Below are 17,837 nucleotides of genomic sequence, written 5' to 3'. Positions count from 1 at the left end.
ATCTTGAAACTGGTGTCATCTTGAAAATTTGTTGTAAGTGGATAGGCCTTGCGAACTCACCGCTACAATTTGCAAATTGCCATATGTACCACAAAGTAATTAATTGTGACATTTTGTTGGTTAGCCGAATATGCATTTATTTATATATTGATTGCAAATAATGTCCGCCTGTTTGAGAAATGCAGCTCAAGGATTAGAAACGTGCTATCGGCCACAGGGGATATTTAAAATTAGTTAAACTTTTGACAGAAAAACTCCGTATACCGCCCATACAAATTTAAATATCGTATTAACTTACAGCGAAAATGAAAAAAATCGGGGGCGTACTGGTTCTGAATGTCGTCTACACAAGGTATGTCCTGTTAAAAATTTGTCTCGCTCAACCGTTATTATGAATGTGTTTGAAATAGAATGAGAATATGCTCGCGTTTTGAACCTTTCGATGCTTCAACACAGGCCGACATGAGGCGTCAAGCTTGGAGTGCCCAGTTGTTTGTAGCCTTGGGAAGCTATTTTTTGACCATGTTCAGTTTCAAGACTTCAAAATGGCCGTAGTGTGCCCTCAGAGTATGTTTGTGGCATACTTTGGGAGTAACGACCTAACAAGTGCATGCAATAAATTGGACGAATGGTTTAGTCTGTCTCCATGCGCTGTTTCTTGCGTTTGATAAGTTTTGTTCATTCATTTTTATTTTTTTTTGCGTTACAACGTGGCTCTAGGTATTTCGTTTTCTAGTACATTTGGTATTTAGTCTGGCAAACTGACGAGTTCTAGCGCTTCATTCTGGCGTGCGACACAGGCATCTACAAGCCAGCTTTGCTTTCATCTAAATGGAGTAGCCGAAAGTAGCTGTCCAACGATTGAAGGAGAGTAGCTAGAAACAAATTTGGTGCAGGCTCTCCGCGCAATCATCAACGTAGTCTAAGTCCTGCCTATCTGCCTCCTTTTTTCATTTAATGAAGAGAGGTAAGCGACGCCGTTACTTTCTTTCTCAACTTTCCTGCAAACTTTCTATAAACAAACATCGCTTCACAGTTTCTCATAAAAATATATTTATTATGTTATATTCTATGCGGATCATATTGGAACATATTGTGCTGAAGAGCAACGTGAGGGGAGGAGGGTTCATGATGCGGTTACAGGTTTCCTAATTTCCGTTATGGATCCTCAGCATGGTTTGACCATCTAGCATGCAGTTCTGTATAACAGCGTCCTGTAGACAACAAAGGGAGTCTATGCGTGATATTAGGTCACATACATTCACGTTAACGAAACAACAAATTTGTGACTTAGTCTTTGCACAAAAGACAAACGAGTCGGTCCTACGAGCTTGCACTCAGCGTGATGGTGGCTCGATGATACTCACTGCTCGGTGGCTGGTAGCCTTGAAGCAGTAAAATTAGAATGCAAGCTACTTAAATCGAATTCTTCTTTTGGTAGAAATGAGCAACGTCAAATAACCTACACGAAATGGCTACACGTTGCGCACTTTGAATATGCATCTCGATCACGCGAATGGGCGAACGCCCATGTCAGCCGTATGTCTGCTGCAGCTGCCCGCCTTCTTTTCGTGTAGAATCGCCAAACCCTCGTGTAAGATTGCTCGCTCACATTAGATCGCAAATGGCCTCCGATACTTCGGCGTAGCACAGTATGCTACCCTACCCTTGCAGGGTTTCACCCTGTACGAGTGTATACAACGCAATGACACAGAATGCCTCGCATGAGCCCACTCGTCATAATGCGTATGGCAAGAACAGATTCTGCATCGGATGAAGGAGCATGGTAGTGTCCTGGGACCAGATAATTCTGACATCGTGCATGCTTTAGCGGCGGAAACCATGCTAGAAACGCAAAGCAGGGAAGTTGACCTTGCGAGGCGAGAGAGATGGCAAATAAAGAAAACGTTGAAAACAAAAAGAAAAGATTTAATTCATCGTCAATACGGCAGCGAAATCGTATCGATATCACAACAAAATTGAACCTGAAACAAACGACGGCGTGTATGCTCTAAGTCTCAGGAAATTTTTGAGCACTTTGTACTCATATACGAGTATAAAATGTTCAAACGTCGACAGATATACCTAGTACTTGAAGATGACAGGATTTTCGGAATCATAACAGCAACTTATGATGCTTGCCACCTTTTATTTGCGCTAATATTTCATTTTTTCTTTTGCCATCGGACGTGGTATTTTTCACTCTATTCTTAATTCACGAATAAATATTTCTATACACGCAGTTGAAAGCAGCCTGACCAATGCGGCTTTCTATTACAGGCTCTTAATGTAAGAGCCCAGAAAAACGTTACCAAGTCTTACTTATGCATGAGGGAATGCATCAAGGCTGCTCCGAAACCTGATCGTATTTGGCAGTATTTGGCATGAAGCATAATATTAAAGTAACTTTCAAATAAAAACTTGACTTCCTGCAATGACTACTTTTTTTTAGTAACCAAACCTCTTATCTCCAAACCAGGGTTTTGAGGTGCACGTGCACTGTAATACGTAAACAAAACTGGCACCCTAGTTATGATCCAAGTTTGGCACTTGTAGTAGTTGGTAAGCACGGGCTCAGTGAATAAGAACGGTCGTATAATAATGGCGTGTAAGCGTCGCCTGTATGCACGTAAAAGCTCATCTCTGTGGCAAAAGGCTCGTCGTGTCTTTTACAAGGTGTAGAAATGACACAAAGTTACGCAATCGGTACTACTCTATTAGATCGTAGTGATGTATAAACGAACACATATGGCAGCTGCTGTGTTTAGGGTCCTTTTACCTCAACAAATGGACAGAAGAAATTGCGATTTATTTATCACAAAAAAATAATACAGTAGAAAAAGTGTTGGTAGCGTCATAGGTGATCAGAAGGTTAACAAGCGCTCCACAAGAAGAAAAGTAAACTTTCCTGAATAGCTAAATTGCAAACATCCCTGTAAAGAAGAGTGTTCTTCTCCGAAAAAAATAGGAATTGAACGCTGGAGTCACAACAGTGTTTGCACTGACTCCTATAAACTTCCAGCACGTTGCATTGCGACGCCACAAGCACCTGAAAACACTCGCATCGTTCCAGGTCCAGAAACGGCATTTACTGTGCCATGTATTCTTCTGCCAAGAGAAATTTTGCCTAGAAAGAATAACACTATCGTTTTCAATGGTATGTTTACAACGCTGCCTTCGGACACTAGATGGTACTTGGTCACTTCTACGGCATTTTTCAATAATGTGTCCATCCTATCCCGCAAAGTTTTCTGACACATCGAGTGTTTTTAGAGAGTGGCGTCAACACAAGAATGCTCGCTTTTTTCTTCGCCCTTGAAATGTTCTCGCCCTCAAACTAAGGATTGAAATAAAGATCGCTGGCAGCATAACTCTCTTAGAAATTATTTTTGACTGAATCTATGAGAAATAAATGGTGACACCTTTGGAAATTGCTGCTCCTGTTACTTTTGATGACATAAAACACTTCCAAACCCAAAGACATACAGGAGAAGAAGGAACGACTTTGGCAAAAATAAAGAAATTCTGGTCCGCTGTTCAAAAAGGGTTAAGAAACAAAATGCCTCTAAACGTTCTATAAGAGAACAACAGTGCGACACCAGCATTAAAGAAATGCACGAATGCCGCCAAGCCGCATCTAAACACTGTGATCCTTTGACAAGCAATCAGAAGTCCAAGCAAATTTCCATGACATGCACAGCATAATTCTGAATGCCTGGAAAGACATAATAGTGTTCAAGTTGAGTTTGCCAAAACTACCTATTTGATATGTTCAAGGCACGCAATTCTTTCGTACCTGTATATGTCAGCTATACGCTGAAAAATAGTAGAGTAAGAAAAGCGAGGCTTTAATGCGCTCCTGGTAGTGCGTTTAACGCATTATTATTACGGTACATAGCAATCGGGCTTCCTCGATTACACGCATAGCAGTGTCTATTAGTGCTAAACTCTAGTAATGAGTGTTTATTATTACCGCGCTGTAACCAGAGTGTACGCGCACACATTGTCGTTTGATTAATAAAACCACGCGTGAACGGAATCACTTCCTCTCCGCGAACCCAAAGCTGGTCATTTGGCCAAAGGTAGACGTCCTTCCGAAGATGTTGGCTGCAGTGGGGTGGATTCCGGCACCAGTCGCGCCCAGAACACCAGCAGCCGCGTTCTCCACAGCCTTCTGGATGTTCACAAGCCCCGGATTGAAGAGGCCCGCTCCAAATGGCAGTGGCAAACTACCGGGTACGTGAAATCCTGGGTTCGAAGGTGCGAACGGGTTGTTCGGCAATGAGGGCAAGCCGAAGGACCCTACTCCTCGCTGTAAGGGTGGTTGGTTTACAACTCCTCTTCGCGCCTGGTCTAATTCCTGCGATGGCAGGGGTTCGTTGAAGCCACCCGGGCGACTGCGGGGACCATTAATTGGTGGGCTGCCTATAATCAAGCCACCATCCAAACGAGGCCCATTGCCTCGGTCGGGCACTGCAGAAGGCCTGTTCGCGCCACCCTCATGTTGCGAGAACGTGTCGGTCGGCGGATGACCGATGATGATGCCTCCACCACCCTGTGAGCTGCCAGAGTTGCCTGGGCTGGGCGACAGCGATGGTCGCTGTTCGTTGTGCGGTGGGTACGTGTTCGGTGTTGCGGGTGGGTTTGGAATGTAGGTAGGCGACTCGTCATCTGTGTAAGCGGATGTTACTGGGGCAGGGTAGCCCGGAGACACCCCCTGGTGGTTCCAGGGCATAGCATTGCCGCTTTCTCGGTTCTGGTTGGGCAAGCCACCCCGATGCTCGTTGTCAAAACCGTTAGCCTCGCGTTGGCGATCTGTACCTGCATGTTGAAGCCGAAAGAAAAAATGAAAACTACATTTCATCAATTTCCATAATTTGCTGCATCAACCTTATCGAAACATAATTTGACACGATACCTTCATCCAGAATTCAAAAAAGTTGAGAAAATAAGGATGCACGGGGAAGCACGGTTTCCGTGACGTGAACAGAAAAAAAGAATATGTATTTGTAATATCCGTTTAACGTGATAATGCGCAGTGGCAATTATAATTTTACCAGATGTTTGTGATTAGAAAACTGCTTCTGTATCCACATTTTGAGGATTTTGTACGTTGATTTTGTGGGGTATACGTGTATCGAGCGATAATAAGTATAGTTCAAAGTTCAGTGCCCTTCTTTTTCTCCTCTTCATCTAACTTGTCCTTTGCCCTTTCGTGCCGTAAGACGTTCACCACAATCAAAAACAAACTAGGGCTTCACCCAGCCATAAATGTTCACCGAACGTTTAAAATGAGGAATCGTGGGTGTAGAAAGCAAATGCAACCTGTTTCTTCAGTGCCGCAGAGGGGATTCATGTCTCTATAACATAAACTACTACAGGTGCACTGCACACAGCAGAAATCTATACAGAGGTAGTCGATCCATAATCCCAACCATTTGAGCCATAGAGTTTCTCACTATATTACCTAGAGGGAAATCTGGCGCTGCTGCGCTGTGGTATGCATGGGAATGCCGGTATATTGCGACTTCGGATTGGCATCGTTCTCGGAGAGCCAGGCAAGCACCGTTCCGTCGGTCGCAATGATTAATTTTCTACTAAAACAGAACGTAAAAAGCTCTTTTAGCTTTATTATTACACAAAAGTATGTTTTGTTTAACTATAAGAATTTGTTATTGCATGTACAATTATATGAAACGTAAAAAGTATCAGCGGGCCGCTAAAGTTGGAGGACAGACGACAAGATTCGTGCTTGTTTTGGAACAGTTCGTCGTCTGTTCTTGCTTTTCTTCGCTTGGTTATGCATTGTAGGTGAGTAAACTTCACTGGAAGATGTAATATGCGTGAATGGAAACATTTTATGAAGATTTTACTTTAAGAACGCGTTATTTGTGTAGCCATATCCACGTTTCAGACGAAGCCTCTTACAACACCAGCCAACACAAGCCTCGCAGACACTTATACCGTCATTCCCACGACGGCACAGCGCCCCTTAGGAAACTCCCATAGACGGTGGCGCCAGATTTCCCTCTAGGTGTCATAGTGAGAAACTCTATGATTTGAGCTAAAGGGATACAGAACTTTCAGCCATTTATTTAGTGCTTCAAACAGCACTAAACAAACAACCTACTACGGTGAAGCAGAAGATATATATGTATATGAACCATCTCTGATGCAGCCGTCAATATGCGACATGATTTCTAGCCCCTTCAGTACAATATGAGCCCGACATGATTTCTTCCAAAATAATAAATAAGTTCCGAATAGTAACATTTCAAGAATTACTACAACTGTCTAAACATCGATATTAGCCTAACCATGCTAAGCGGCTGCGAGAGTTGCATTAGTGTGTCAAATTTTATGTAATATGTTCGAGTTAAGAAGCAGCATGTATAAAGCGACAAAGTACAGCGAACGAGGCATCAGATACACACGCTGCACTCTGTGATGCCTGCCGCCTGCCAGTTTTCGAGTACCAACACACAGATTTGTCCCAAAGTAGTACTTATACAGAGAAAGACTTAGAACTAGTAAACATATATACGTGTTTGTTGCCCTAACGTGTAAAAAGGCAGGTTGAAGTAGACAGGAAAGGGATTTGTAACATTTCGTTACATATAGCAATGTAATTCAAACTGACAACTATTTGAACTACACTGACGTTTTTCTTCCATTTGTATAAATGTGGTTAACAGCGACAAAGCTTTGTTCTTATGCCAAGGACATTTTTATGCGCCCTCATATGATTCTTCTCTGCTTAACTGGAGCGCAGCAATAAAAGCAATCCGCTCGTTAAACTGCCAGGGTCAAAGGTTAGAACTGTATTCCCATTTCTTAATTCCAAAAAAATTTCCCCTTCTACAGTGCAGGGTAGCTAACCGGAGATATCCGCTGGTTAACTTCCCTGCTTTTCATTTTCTTTCATCTCTCCCTTATTTGAATATGTTCAGAACTGAACACGGAGAAATGTTTAAATAAAGTGTCCAGACGACTGACCAAAGTCCTGTGGCCGTTGCCTGTCCACAGAGGAACCGCCGCCAGATGCACTGCTGCCTGGTAGAATCCCAGGAGACAGGTTTGGACGTGAGTTGCCAGCATTCGCACCTGTGCCTGTTTGAATACGGGAGTAGGCGACAAGAAAAGTGTAACCTCATTCAAGTGCAGGAAGCATTAATTATGACTAGAACACAAAGCCTGTATGGCAGAACACTGAGGATTACTTGTTCGACACCATTAATTTCCGGCCAAACTACAAGTTATGGAACTCATAATTTCAGGGTAACTAAATTCATCCTCGAATACAATAGAGAGGTATATAAGGAAGGCAGGGATGCTAACCAGTCAAGAGTTTGGTTGGCTACCCTACGCTGGGGGAAGGAAGAAGAGGAAGAGAGAGATGGGAGAAAGAAAGAGGTATAGTGAATTTCTACTGGTCCCAACTTCTACTCTGAATTACTTCAGCTTTAAAACTTCACGGTTTTCATTCCGATATTGTGTGCCGCCAAAATATGTCCGCATGCTCTACTCCACAAGCAGGTGGCGCTTGGTTGACTTAATTTTTCCGCTGACCACAGCCAAACTGTGCCGTTTGTTGGTTTTTACCAACAAGAAAGTATATATTTTTCAGCCTACATTTTATATATTTTGGTGACTGAATTCCCACTGACTTTAACCTTGCTTTCTCATTTTTCCCTTATCCCTTTGGTTTTGGAAGATACGCTACTTTTTTCGTTGTGGGCTTTGCATACTCTCCCCATCCGTGATCACTATGCGCTTTACGCATGAGAATAAATGTGCATGCGCACTGATGAAAGAAAATGAGACATTAGAGAAGTCCGCGAATGTCGGATACGTGTAAATGGGGACTAATGGAACTCTCGGTATTCGTAATCTACGGCGTACTTGCGACAACAGTATTTAAATGTTGCGTTACATTTTGCGACACCACAACTCATTAGAAAGTAGCCTTAAATTTAGTTCGGTGGACTGCAAAGACGTCACACTCACTTTTCTAAGGAACAAATAAAAAACACGTCTTCTGCATTTTAAAACTCGAGCTGAAGCAAAGCAAAGTTCCCTTAAAGAATTATTATGGCGAAAAAACCTGGTAATACCTCGGTCATGTTCCATGGTATAGTTGCCTTCAATTCACTAATATTTTAACGTACTGAAAATACCTGGTGCTAGCACTGAAACAACAAGGTAGTGCGTTTGAGGAAATAGCCCTAAATATTTCACTCTTACTTTTGTGGCATGAAAATTTTTAATTTTTAGCCTTGTTTACATCTTTTTTTATTTCTTAGATAAGATTTGTAGGGTTTATTATTTTACAAGACAGTTTTTTTTCCGACACAAGCGGTCTAAAATTTTGCTGAGGCTGCAATATTCGTTCACCGGGTTTCTAGGAACGAGCCAAGGGTGTCCCCGTGGGAAAATGATACTTTATACCAACTACTGACATCTATTCCGCATGTCCAGGAATTTTAGACATTGCACCTTCGTCTTTCTGTCGAACTTCACCGCAGTGCACCAGCGTAACTCAATGGGAAGCATTAAAAAAAGTATATTTCAGAAGGCCGCTCAAATTTCAACAACTTTCAGTTAGCAACGTCGACAGAGTACGCCCTTTTAACGTGCGTGTTTGCAGCTCTTAGTGTTAACGTCCTTGCTGCGTTATAGCATAACATTGGTCAGGATTAAACCACTGCTAAAACGCAGCAGGAAAGCTATGATTAAGTGCCATCAATACAAACATTAGAAGGATGCACCCTCTGGACGTTGCTGGCTGAAGAATGTTGAAATTCAAGCGGCCAATTGAAATATAATTTTTTTTTTATAAATGCTGCCCATTGAGTTACGCTGATGCATTGTGGTGAAGTTTAGCAGATGGCCGCCGGAACAATGGTCAAACTTCCCGGGTATGGGAAGAACAGGAAAGCATACAAAGACCAGACCACCCACCGTGTCGGTGTCCGCAAAGCGCATTCCGTGTTTTCTGATTCCTACCGTCACAAATCCACCAGTAAACCGATCATTAATGATGCGGTAAAGACGGGCATTGGGCGACGAGATCATCAATTCCTACCGGACAAGGAAGGTCTCCAGCTGCTCGAGTCCGGCCTGAGTCCATCGCCTATGGATGGTCTTCCAGTGGTCCTCGATGGCGGTCGCTTGGCTTCCCCGCTTCCTGGCGTCGAGGAAGTCGAGCCGCTGCCGCCCTTCCCACCTTGCGAGGCGCTCGAGGAAGTCTTGGATGCGGTACCGCCCCCGTGGGCACGCTTTCTAAGCACGGACACCGGCTTCCCGCCCACGATGCGGCCCTCGATGAACTCGTACTCGTACTCTTCGGTAGTTGTCTCGACCTCCGGATACAGCTGCGCCAGCCTCGCCTCCGTCGGCGCCTGCCGCGGCGTCGCTGTGGCAGACGCCAATGTCAGCGCTAGCAGCAATGCTATGCAGACGCGTACCTGCGAACGCCAGCCATCGGTGTGACTGGTCAACCCGCTCGCGAGCGTCCACGATGACGGGTTTCTGCCCGTCACGTATATCACCTTTATTTCTGCACTGCAATTGCTCCGCAGCGTGTGCACCGACTATGCAGCGCAGTGACGATCGGTACACCAATGAGTGTTTTTTTTTTCGGCTTCATTATGAGATTTTGCACGCCTTCAAGTTCAAATTTAAATTTAAGTGACCTTGAGTCAAAAGTCAGAGCCGTTGTCCGGGCACTCAAACGAGAACATCCGGGCAAGTTGCGAGAAAAAAAAGCGAGATCATCCAGGAAACCAGTCAAAACTTAAGATTAAAGGTGCGGTCTGTGGCCTCTCCTATCCTTTATACAGGACCGCATTACATACGCTAGTTACTGCCCAAACAAGTTAAGAAAAAAATGCGTCAGAATTCTTCCTAATGTTTGTTCATAATATCACTCAAGCTGGAACTTCTAGTACGCTGAAGTTGTACTTGTCACTTCCAATAGCGACGTTCAAAAGGCAGATACAGGGCACGATACACTTCATTGGTCATCTTTTGGCGCTGAGCGCACTTTTGAACGCTAGTGGTCCGCGAGTTCCGCGGAGCGGGTTTTGCGTCGCCTCGAGAGATGGCGCCACACTGTGTGGCGCCTCCTTCAGGTTCTTCCACCTGCCGCGGTGGCTTAGCGGTTATGGTGTTGCCCTGCTAAGCATGAGGTCGCAGGAGCAAATCCCGGTGGCGGCGGCCGCATTTCGATAGAGGCGAAATACCAAAACGTCCGTGTCCCGTACATTGGGGGGCACGTTAAAGATCCCCTGGTGGTCAAAATTATTCTAGAGGCCCCCACTACGGTTTACCTAATAATCAAATCGTGGTTTTGGCACGTAAAACCCCAGAATTCAATTCATTCTTCTTCGAGCTGGGCCGTGCAATCTGTTTCCCTGGCGACTTTCGCCTCCTGTGGTGCGGCCTTCAGGCGTTTTCTTCGAAATGGCCAGCGTTCATACGGACCAGTGCACGATATGGTGTGGTGCGGTGTGGTGCGGTGTGATGCGGTGTGATGTGGTGGGTTTTGTCATTGCGAACATGCACTACACCCACTTTAAGAATGGGGCCTGTATCATCTCCAACCAGGCTGCTTTGCCGGTTGCCATTTTATGCTTACATCTACTTTCGATGACGGGAGAGCCAGCAATTTTTTTTTTTGCATACTTCAGTGCGGCGTACGCATAAGTTTTTTGGGCTTCTGGCCGGTCGTTATTTCAACTGTCCAAGTAAATCACACATTGCTAGACGCATTGGGCCCGAAAAAGGACATCGAATGGCTCCTTGCGGTGAACCTATGTGAGATTGTTTCCTATGATGATGATGATGCTTATTATGATCAGCATATTATATTTCCCTTTGAAATGTGGTGATGGCATGGAGCACAAAGCTCGCCCACCTACCGTTTGCTGTACCTTAATCTTTAAATACTTTTAATACATGAAATTAAATTACTCAAAATAAATAGTTCTTGCCCCTGCACGCACTTTTTCTTTCCTTTGCTTCACCAATTTTCCAGCCGTCTCTTACTATTCATTCAGATTCATTTACATTGCCATGGGCTTAAAACAAATGACCTCTGGCAGCCTAATTACATCCACATTTATATCTGGATAGGTTTTGTCAAATTCCAGCGAAACATGTCCAATGGTTTCTTAATAATTTTAACACATTGCACATATACTCTTTGCCTAAATTTTTGACCTATAACTCTGCGTTCTCAGGCGTAGAGTTCTCATATAACTCAAGCCATATCAGGGATGATGTGGCGTCGAACAATTGATCACTGCCCTTTCAATATTCCTGTAACTTTACCGTTTTGGTTTGATTCCTCCTCCCACTCCTTCAGAAGAGGCGCTACCTCTCGTGAAAATATAACTAGGAAAGGTACGTTATAGTGCAACAAGCGCAACATTGTTACTAAACTCTGGTTTACGTTTGTGCGTGGGCAACGTTGCACGTCACAATGTGTGTTTGTGTGTGTGTTTTACAAGCACTATACGATGAAAAAACAAAATATAAAAACTGTTAGTCAACCTTGCCCACTTTTAGATTTAAGTACCTAAGATATCGCACTCATTTAGGCATTTATTGCTATAAGTGGCCTACAGCGGATCTTATTTGCTTTTATGCAACCGTGAACCACAGTTTCTCTAGAATAACTTTGTTCCCGTCCCGTCGTCACTCTCACACTCGTTTCCAAGAGGCTTCGCTTTGGCTACAATAGTAAATAGCCCTTTAAAAATAAATTGCAGCTGAAAATATTATTCTACCCTCGAATTGTTACATCCGCTATCGCCCGTCGACACGCCCGACAAGCTATTTTTTCGAGGCTGCAAATATCTAAAATAAATTATCATATTGCTCGACTACCACAGTAACAGGGGCATCTTTTAGAAAACTGCTGCTATGACAGCTCGTACTGGCAACTGCTAAAGAAAGCGAGGAAATTAGGAGCTGCCCCACTGTGAAGTCTCAGGCATCTGCAGGCAATTTCAGGTTCTGTCTTCTCTTTCTAGAAGCTGGCGCCCAAGTATGCGGTAATCATTTCTCTGCCCCCTTCCAGCAAGCAGTTAACAGAGGGCGTCCTTCTCCCATCTTTCGTCTCGTCCGACAATAATCAGCACGTTGGGTCGGCCTAGTAGAATCCACTGGCACGTTGTGTGCCGTGATTCGCCGCACGATTTTGTGCACGTGATTCGGCTCTATGCCACCCCGCGCGCGTTTCGCAGAACGACGTCCAATTATCGCTTCCGGCGTGGCTTTGGCCATCTTAGTCCCCGGCGCGAGTCGGTTTATCACGACTTGTGCGCCTCGCTTCGCTGGCGGCGCGTGTACCCGCTCCGACCGGAACGTGAGGACTGAAATAAAACGCCACAAAGCAAACACACAGCAGACAGGAGGGGAAGTGGTAAGGTCGGGTGGCTCTAATATAGGCACGCCACCCACCCACTGCTCCACAGCGATGCCATGGCCGTGCAATCCATGGTCACGCATTACGTGTGTACGCGCACTTTCGCACGACGCAAATGCCCGCGAAACGGCCGACGCGCAAAATGCACCGCCAGTTTTTTTTTGTTTGTTTGTTTTGTTTACGCAAGCAACGACCTAGAGCTACATAGAGACGAGGGTGTTCAAGGCTTCAGGCGCTGGGCACAGCGGCAAAGACGAACGCGTCCCGCTGACTGCTACCCTCGGACAAAGCCATGTGGCGCCGCCACGTCTAGGCCGCCCGTCATTTTTTTAACAGGTCTTGCCACGTACTTCTACACTACAGTATGAAGCAAGTGTTATGACCCGTAAACCGCTGCTGCGTCGTGCATACCCCTAATCTCACACCATTATACGACTCTCGATGTCTGCTTCTGTCCCGTACACGGCTTCGAGACAGTACTTACAGCCTGCTTCGAAATCGCGCAGGCCACACAGCAGGTGCCTGAAGCTGTTGTTGGCCTCACTAGTGAGATTCCTTTGGAATCCCGGTTGTTTCAAAGCTGTGTACATAGTAAAGAGTGCTTGGATCCCTCCCACTTCACTGCGTCGAGGGCCCTTAGGGGCATCCCACTTTACGACCCAAAGTCAGGTCTCGTCAAAAGCTTTGTCACCTGTGCATGCATGTGTATTTGATAAACATCGTAGAAGTTCAAAATTATTTTAGCCCCACATTGAGCTTATGAAACACTACTTTTTCTGCTCCTCTGTGACATATCCTCAGTGCGGCATGGTCTGGTAACGACATATATCACTAGACCTTGCAGACGTGTGTGCAACAACCAGTCAATTATCAAGCGTGTAATTCTCATGACGGCGACACTCAGGTTACACTTGAAAGCTCGCAGAACATCGACGTTCTTCTGAAATCTGGTTATGCTCCTTCTTCTAGCCTTGCGGCCCTAGACATTGCCCACCAGCGGCGGCCAGGTAAAAAGCAATGAAAACTCTACACCCTTCGACAATCCCGGAATCAAGCCCCTGGCCATTCTATTTTGGGGCTGCACCTCTAAATACACGAGCTCGTGACAGTCAACAACAGATCAAAATGCTTATTGCTCCTCCGGGCTTATGTCGGAGAAAAGAGTAGGCCAGTTACAAAACTTATGAGTCAGACATTATTACCTAAATTTAAAATTTGTGGTAGCAAGAGTGACGGTGATTATAACGGCCCCAGAAAAGGGAAGGCGTGGCCAAATACACGTGAAGCAAAGTGCTAACGAAGGGTAGGGAGACGCTGAAGAGCAGGTCAGGCCGAGACCTGTGCCCTTGTCTCACTATGAGAAGCAGCCACAGGCTGCGGTGACGCAGGCTGTCGCTGTTTTCCCATAATATCGCATTATCTTTAAAGCCAAACACCTATGTATGTTTAAAATTTGGCATGACCTAGAAGACGATGATATGCAATGTGTATATGTTGATGATGTGACTTGGAGCACTTGATGCCCCCACCCGCTTCATGATAAGTGACACGTGACCACGTATGCTGCGTGGCTAATCCCTGCGTCGTTCTCACTGAGCTCGATTCAAGGCGAAAGCAATTTAAACATGAAATTTCAGCATCGCTTGAATGAAGGACAGGAAAATGCGTATTGGAGAGAACTTTTTCGGAAAATTTCTCTTGTTAGTAAAGATTAGATTTTTTGTCAGTGTTACTTCTAGTTAGACTGCTAATGATACAAACGCAGAGTGCGGTTACCTGACACTTAATTCTAAGCATAGAGATTAGGACTATAGTTCAATATTCGCAATATTGGCAGAACCATTTGGCAGTTAAAACCTCTTGGTAAACTAAATGCTGTTGAAATCAGGAATCTCTGACACAAAGTTGTTCATACATTCACTCGCAACCTCTTTTACTTACGAGAGCTATCGCGAAACTTGACATTGTTATCTAACGAGTTGAATAAGGACTGTAACACAGTGTTAGCATTGAAAGCGTTAATAGTGTAATCGCTGTATACATAGCACCGCATCGTGTATGCATAGGAGCATTTGTGTACAAACTGATTCAGGAAAAAAACGCCCTTGGTTCCAAATATAAGATATTCCGGTGCAACGAAACAACCATAAAACCTCATTAAAACGCTTGCTTACTTCACACTGCCGTGCATGTAGCTCTGCGTAAGAAATAATAAACAAATTTAATGCAACATCGATCATCGTTGATTTGATGCTAATAAAGAGCGATACTATATTAATAATAATGTCACCAAATTTACTTGCACAAACATACATTCACAGGAAGATGGACACATAATGTAATCAACGCTGGTCTTTGAGTGCAGCTCCCATGTGCTACAATGAGGTATTACTTCATGATATGCATGCATGACATGCAGTTGTGCCGAACTTGCAACGGCATCTACTGAGTGACTAAAATGCTCTTCTGCGATACGTCGCACTTCTACGTGCTATAAACATTAGAACTGTCAGTAGAGTTTTATCGGTAGTACCGTTTCGAGAAGTGACATACTTACGTCTATTGTATGCTGTTTTCTCGGGGTACAGGCTTGACAAGAAACAATGAAATAGTTGTCAATGCTAGGCACAAATAATAGATTAAAACGGCAAAGCAATCATATAGAGGTCTATTGAGGCATGGAAGTAAAAAACAACCCGCTTTGAGATTATTTCCCTTATATCACGTTGCCGCTTTTAAACAAGACAGAGGTTTGCAGGAAGCTGGTGACTTGAAATGATCAACAGCGACCGAAAAAAAAAGAAACAAGCCTTAGCTTGGAACCATAGTGTCTGCATAAGGCCTGCCTTAGCTGTAACTCTGACGAAGACAACTGCTCTTGTCGTACGTTGGCTCCAGGCTGACGCTTTCCCTATTCGACCACTCTTTACATTTTCAAACAGGTTAGAGTCGAGGTGGTTTTTACTATTCGCAAACCACTTTTGATGGCCAGTTAGAACGCTAAGTGTTAAGTGCTAATACCTGTTCATGAAGAGGAATATAGTACTCAGGTATGATTATTATAAGCATATTTAGTTCCTAAGCTACAAAGCAGTCAAGCAATCGCTTCGGTGTTCGAAAGTGCTGCAAACATTGCGCCGAAAAAATGTAAAGCATTACGCAGAACATGTTTCACATTCATTTCGAAACCATCTTTGTGGCGCCATTCAATACTGTAAGATAGTCTGTCAGTCTATGCAAACATAGATTGTGGGACACTCTCTGCCTGTCATATTCCTAGCTTCCCTCCTTAGTGACATCAGTCCGGTAATTCCTTCATCAAATGCGTACACTAATCATAGCGTTCTAATATTGCAAAATTGAGACCTTAGTCTTCTTTTAGCCTTTGCTTTCCCCTTTCCCATTCCCCCAGTGTAGGGTAGCCAACCGGGTGTTATTCTGGTTAACCTCCCTGCCTTCTTCTTTTCTTTTTCCTCCTCCTTGATTCCACAGACTAGCGTCGTGTGGTGTTCAAAGAAGCATATATGCTAATAATCCTTGATGACGAACTGTTTTCCATGATTTGCTGACTTTTATGTTGTCCCATGCAGTAAATCGTCATAAAAGTGCATCAAAAGGAGAAATGGAAGTGGCATGCGAACGCCTTTTTTAATACAGTAATTGTGTTTCGACGAACCACGTAAAAAATGCTGGTAAACAGTTATGGCGGCTATTGTGCTCACTCATAACCTAGGTATTTCAAGGGCAACGCTTGGTGGTAAGAGAATAAATGTAAATCTTATTAAAAATGACTTCACAAGAACTACCACTGGAATTTTTTCGCTAAACTTGTGATTGATTAAAACATACTTATAGTGTCCCATTTTTCAAACAAATCAATGAACTCAGTGAAATGAAATCCATCCAAAATCTAAACTTAAAACGCATAATAAAACTAAATAAAGCATAACAACAATAAGCGAGGCAATTCGCCATCATGACTGTTTTCTCTTCGCATGTTCCACTGAGTCGGAAAGTTTGTCCACAGCGTCTTCCTTTATGCCTAACCCACAAAGCGAAATAGTGTTTGTACCTTGTGTAATGGGGCACAGTTATGCTAGCGATATACTTTGCACAGATCCGCAATTGCAATTTCCTTTTTTGGGATTGCGCATGCTCAGAAGTCGCAGCAAAGAAGTCGCGAACAAACAAGCCAACAAGGGAGCCCCACAATCATTGTGGCGGAAATCCTTCAAGGACGTGCAGAGGTTACAACGTCCGTTTCCTGGCGCGAACGGACGTCAGTAAAGAACGTGAGATCAGGCGCAGCAAAAGAGCCCAAGAAATGTGAGCACTGGCAAAAAAGGCAAGCAAAAACAATAAAGTAGTAACGCCAGCCTCACCATGGGTCGTTTGTATCGGAGACCTTCGAAGCGGCAGTTGCTGGTCATTTCTTCTTTCGTCGTGGAGCAAGGCTCAGCTCGGTGTCGACTATTTTGCCTCGCACACAGAGGACACAAGTGTAGCCGCAGATGCGGCAGCGAACAGCGGCACGAGCGACAGCAACGACGGCACCAACACAGCGGCAGTCCTTCCGACCTTCGCACCACATTAGCCGGAAAAATCTTCGTCCATTAGAGACAGCACTTCCTCCTTTAAACGATGTCCTTTATCTGCCTCCTCCTCCAAGCGCGACCCTTTACCGTCGGAGGCGCTTCGAGACGCCCAATGCTGCGTCATGCACCGGCGCCAGGTGTCGGCAACCGTCGGTCGGCCCGCTCGAAAGCCCAGCCGGGAAAGATTCCTTCTGGTTAAAACGCTAGGAATTCACCACCGCATGCGCCGCGCCGCGATGCCTGGTCAAGCTCCGCCGGAAAGCGAGCGAGCGTCCACGTAGGAGAGGAGGGGCGCGACGAGGGGCGGGAGCCGATACAACGGACCAGGCCGCGGGGGGCAACAGCAAGGTGTTTCCCCAAATCACTGCAACCGAATTGACGCTCAACTGTAGCTCGCCTCGCCCACCCGCCCTACGCGCGTCCGCGTGCGTCTTCTGCACTTGCTCCCGTTTCAGTATAAACCGGATGCGCTGCTCTTGGGTCACGGATCGCGCGCGCGTTGCACCGTTTCTGTCTGTCCCCGGCCCGATGCCGGCGCCTCTGTCTATCCTTTTGGTGATTGCAGCGTGGCCGACACGACGCTGCGCTGCCGCGTCGGCTGCGGACGTGACAACGCTGTCTTCCTCCGGGGGTAGGCCTGTTGCGCAAGACAGCCTGAATCAGCCGGAGACGCTGCACTACGTGTCTTGCCGGGTACTCGCTGCATGTCAGTCTTGAGATGGTGATATGAGGTAGAGCTCGTCTGGCGAACAGGCACCAGCGTGAAGGCCTCACCTGGGGCGCCTTCCGGGCAGTTGCACTGCGAGAGT

The 17,837-nt window shown here is 45.1% G+C and overlaps 1 protein-coding gene across 2 annotated transcripts; it reads right to left on the bottom strand.

Moving 5' to 3' along the window:
• Window positions 1–1,923: 1,923 nt before the first annotated feature.
• Window positions 1,924–17,632, bottom strand: LOC139060824 (pro-resilin-like). 2 transcript variants are annotated; one of them, XM_070540024.1, is made up of 4 exons: window positions 16,816–17,628; window positions 9,086–9,467; window positions 6,997–7,110; window positions 1,926–4,821 (listed from the first exon to the last, which is right to left on the bottom strand). In XM_070540024.1, exons 1-4 carry the CDS (start codon window positions 16,861–16,863, stop codon window positions 4,040–4,042), a joined length of 1,326 nt encoding a protein of 441 aa, XP_070396125.1. In that variant the 5' UTR covers window positions 16,864–17,628; the 3' UTR covers window positions 1,926–4,039. The 2 variants fall into 2 exon arrangements, with proteins under 2 accessions (XP_070396129.1, XP_070396125.1); XM_070540028.1 differs by lacking the exon at window positions 6,997–7,110 and having other exon boundaries at window positions 1,924–4,821; window positions 16,816–17,632.
• Window positions 17,633–17,837: the final 205 nt, after the last annotated feature.

This window comes from Dermacentor albipictus, chromosome 1 (genome assembly GCF_038994185.2).
Source record: "Dermacentor albipictus isolate Rhodes 1998 colony chromosome 1, USDA_Dalb.pri_finalv2, whole genome shotgun sequence".
In the NCBI taxonomy this organism is placed as follows: Eukaryota; Metazoa; Arthropoda; class Arachnida; order Ixodida; family Ixodidae; genus Dermacentor; species Dermacentor albipictus.
Note: the sequence above shows the minus strand (reverse complement) of the source record. Positions and strands in the feature narration are given on the sequence as shown.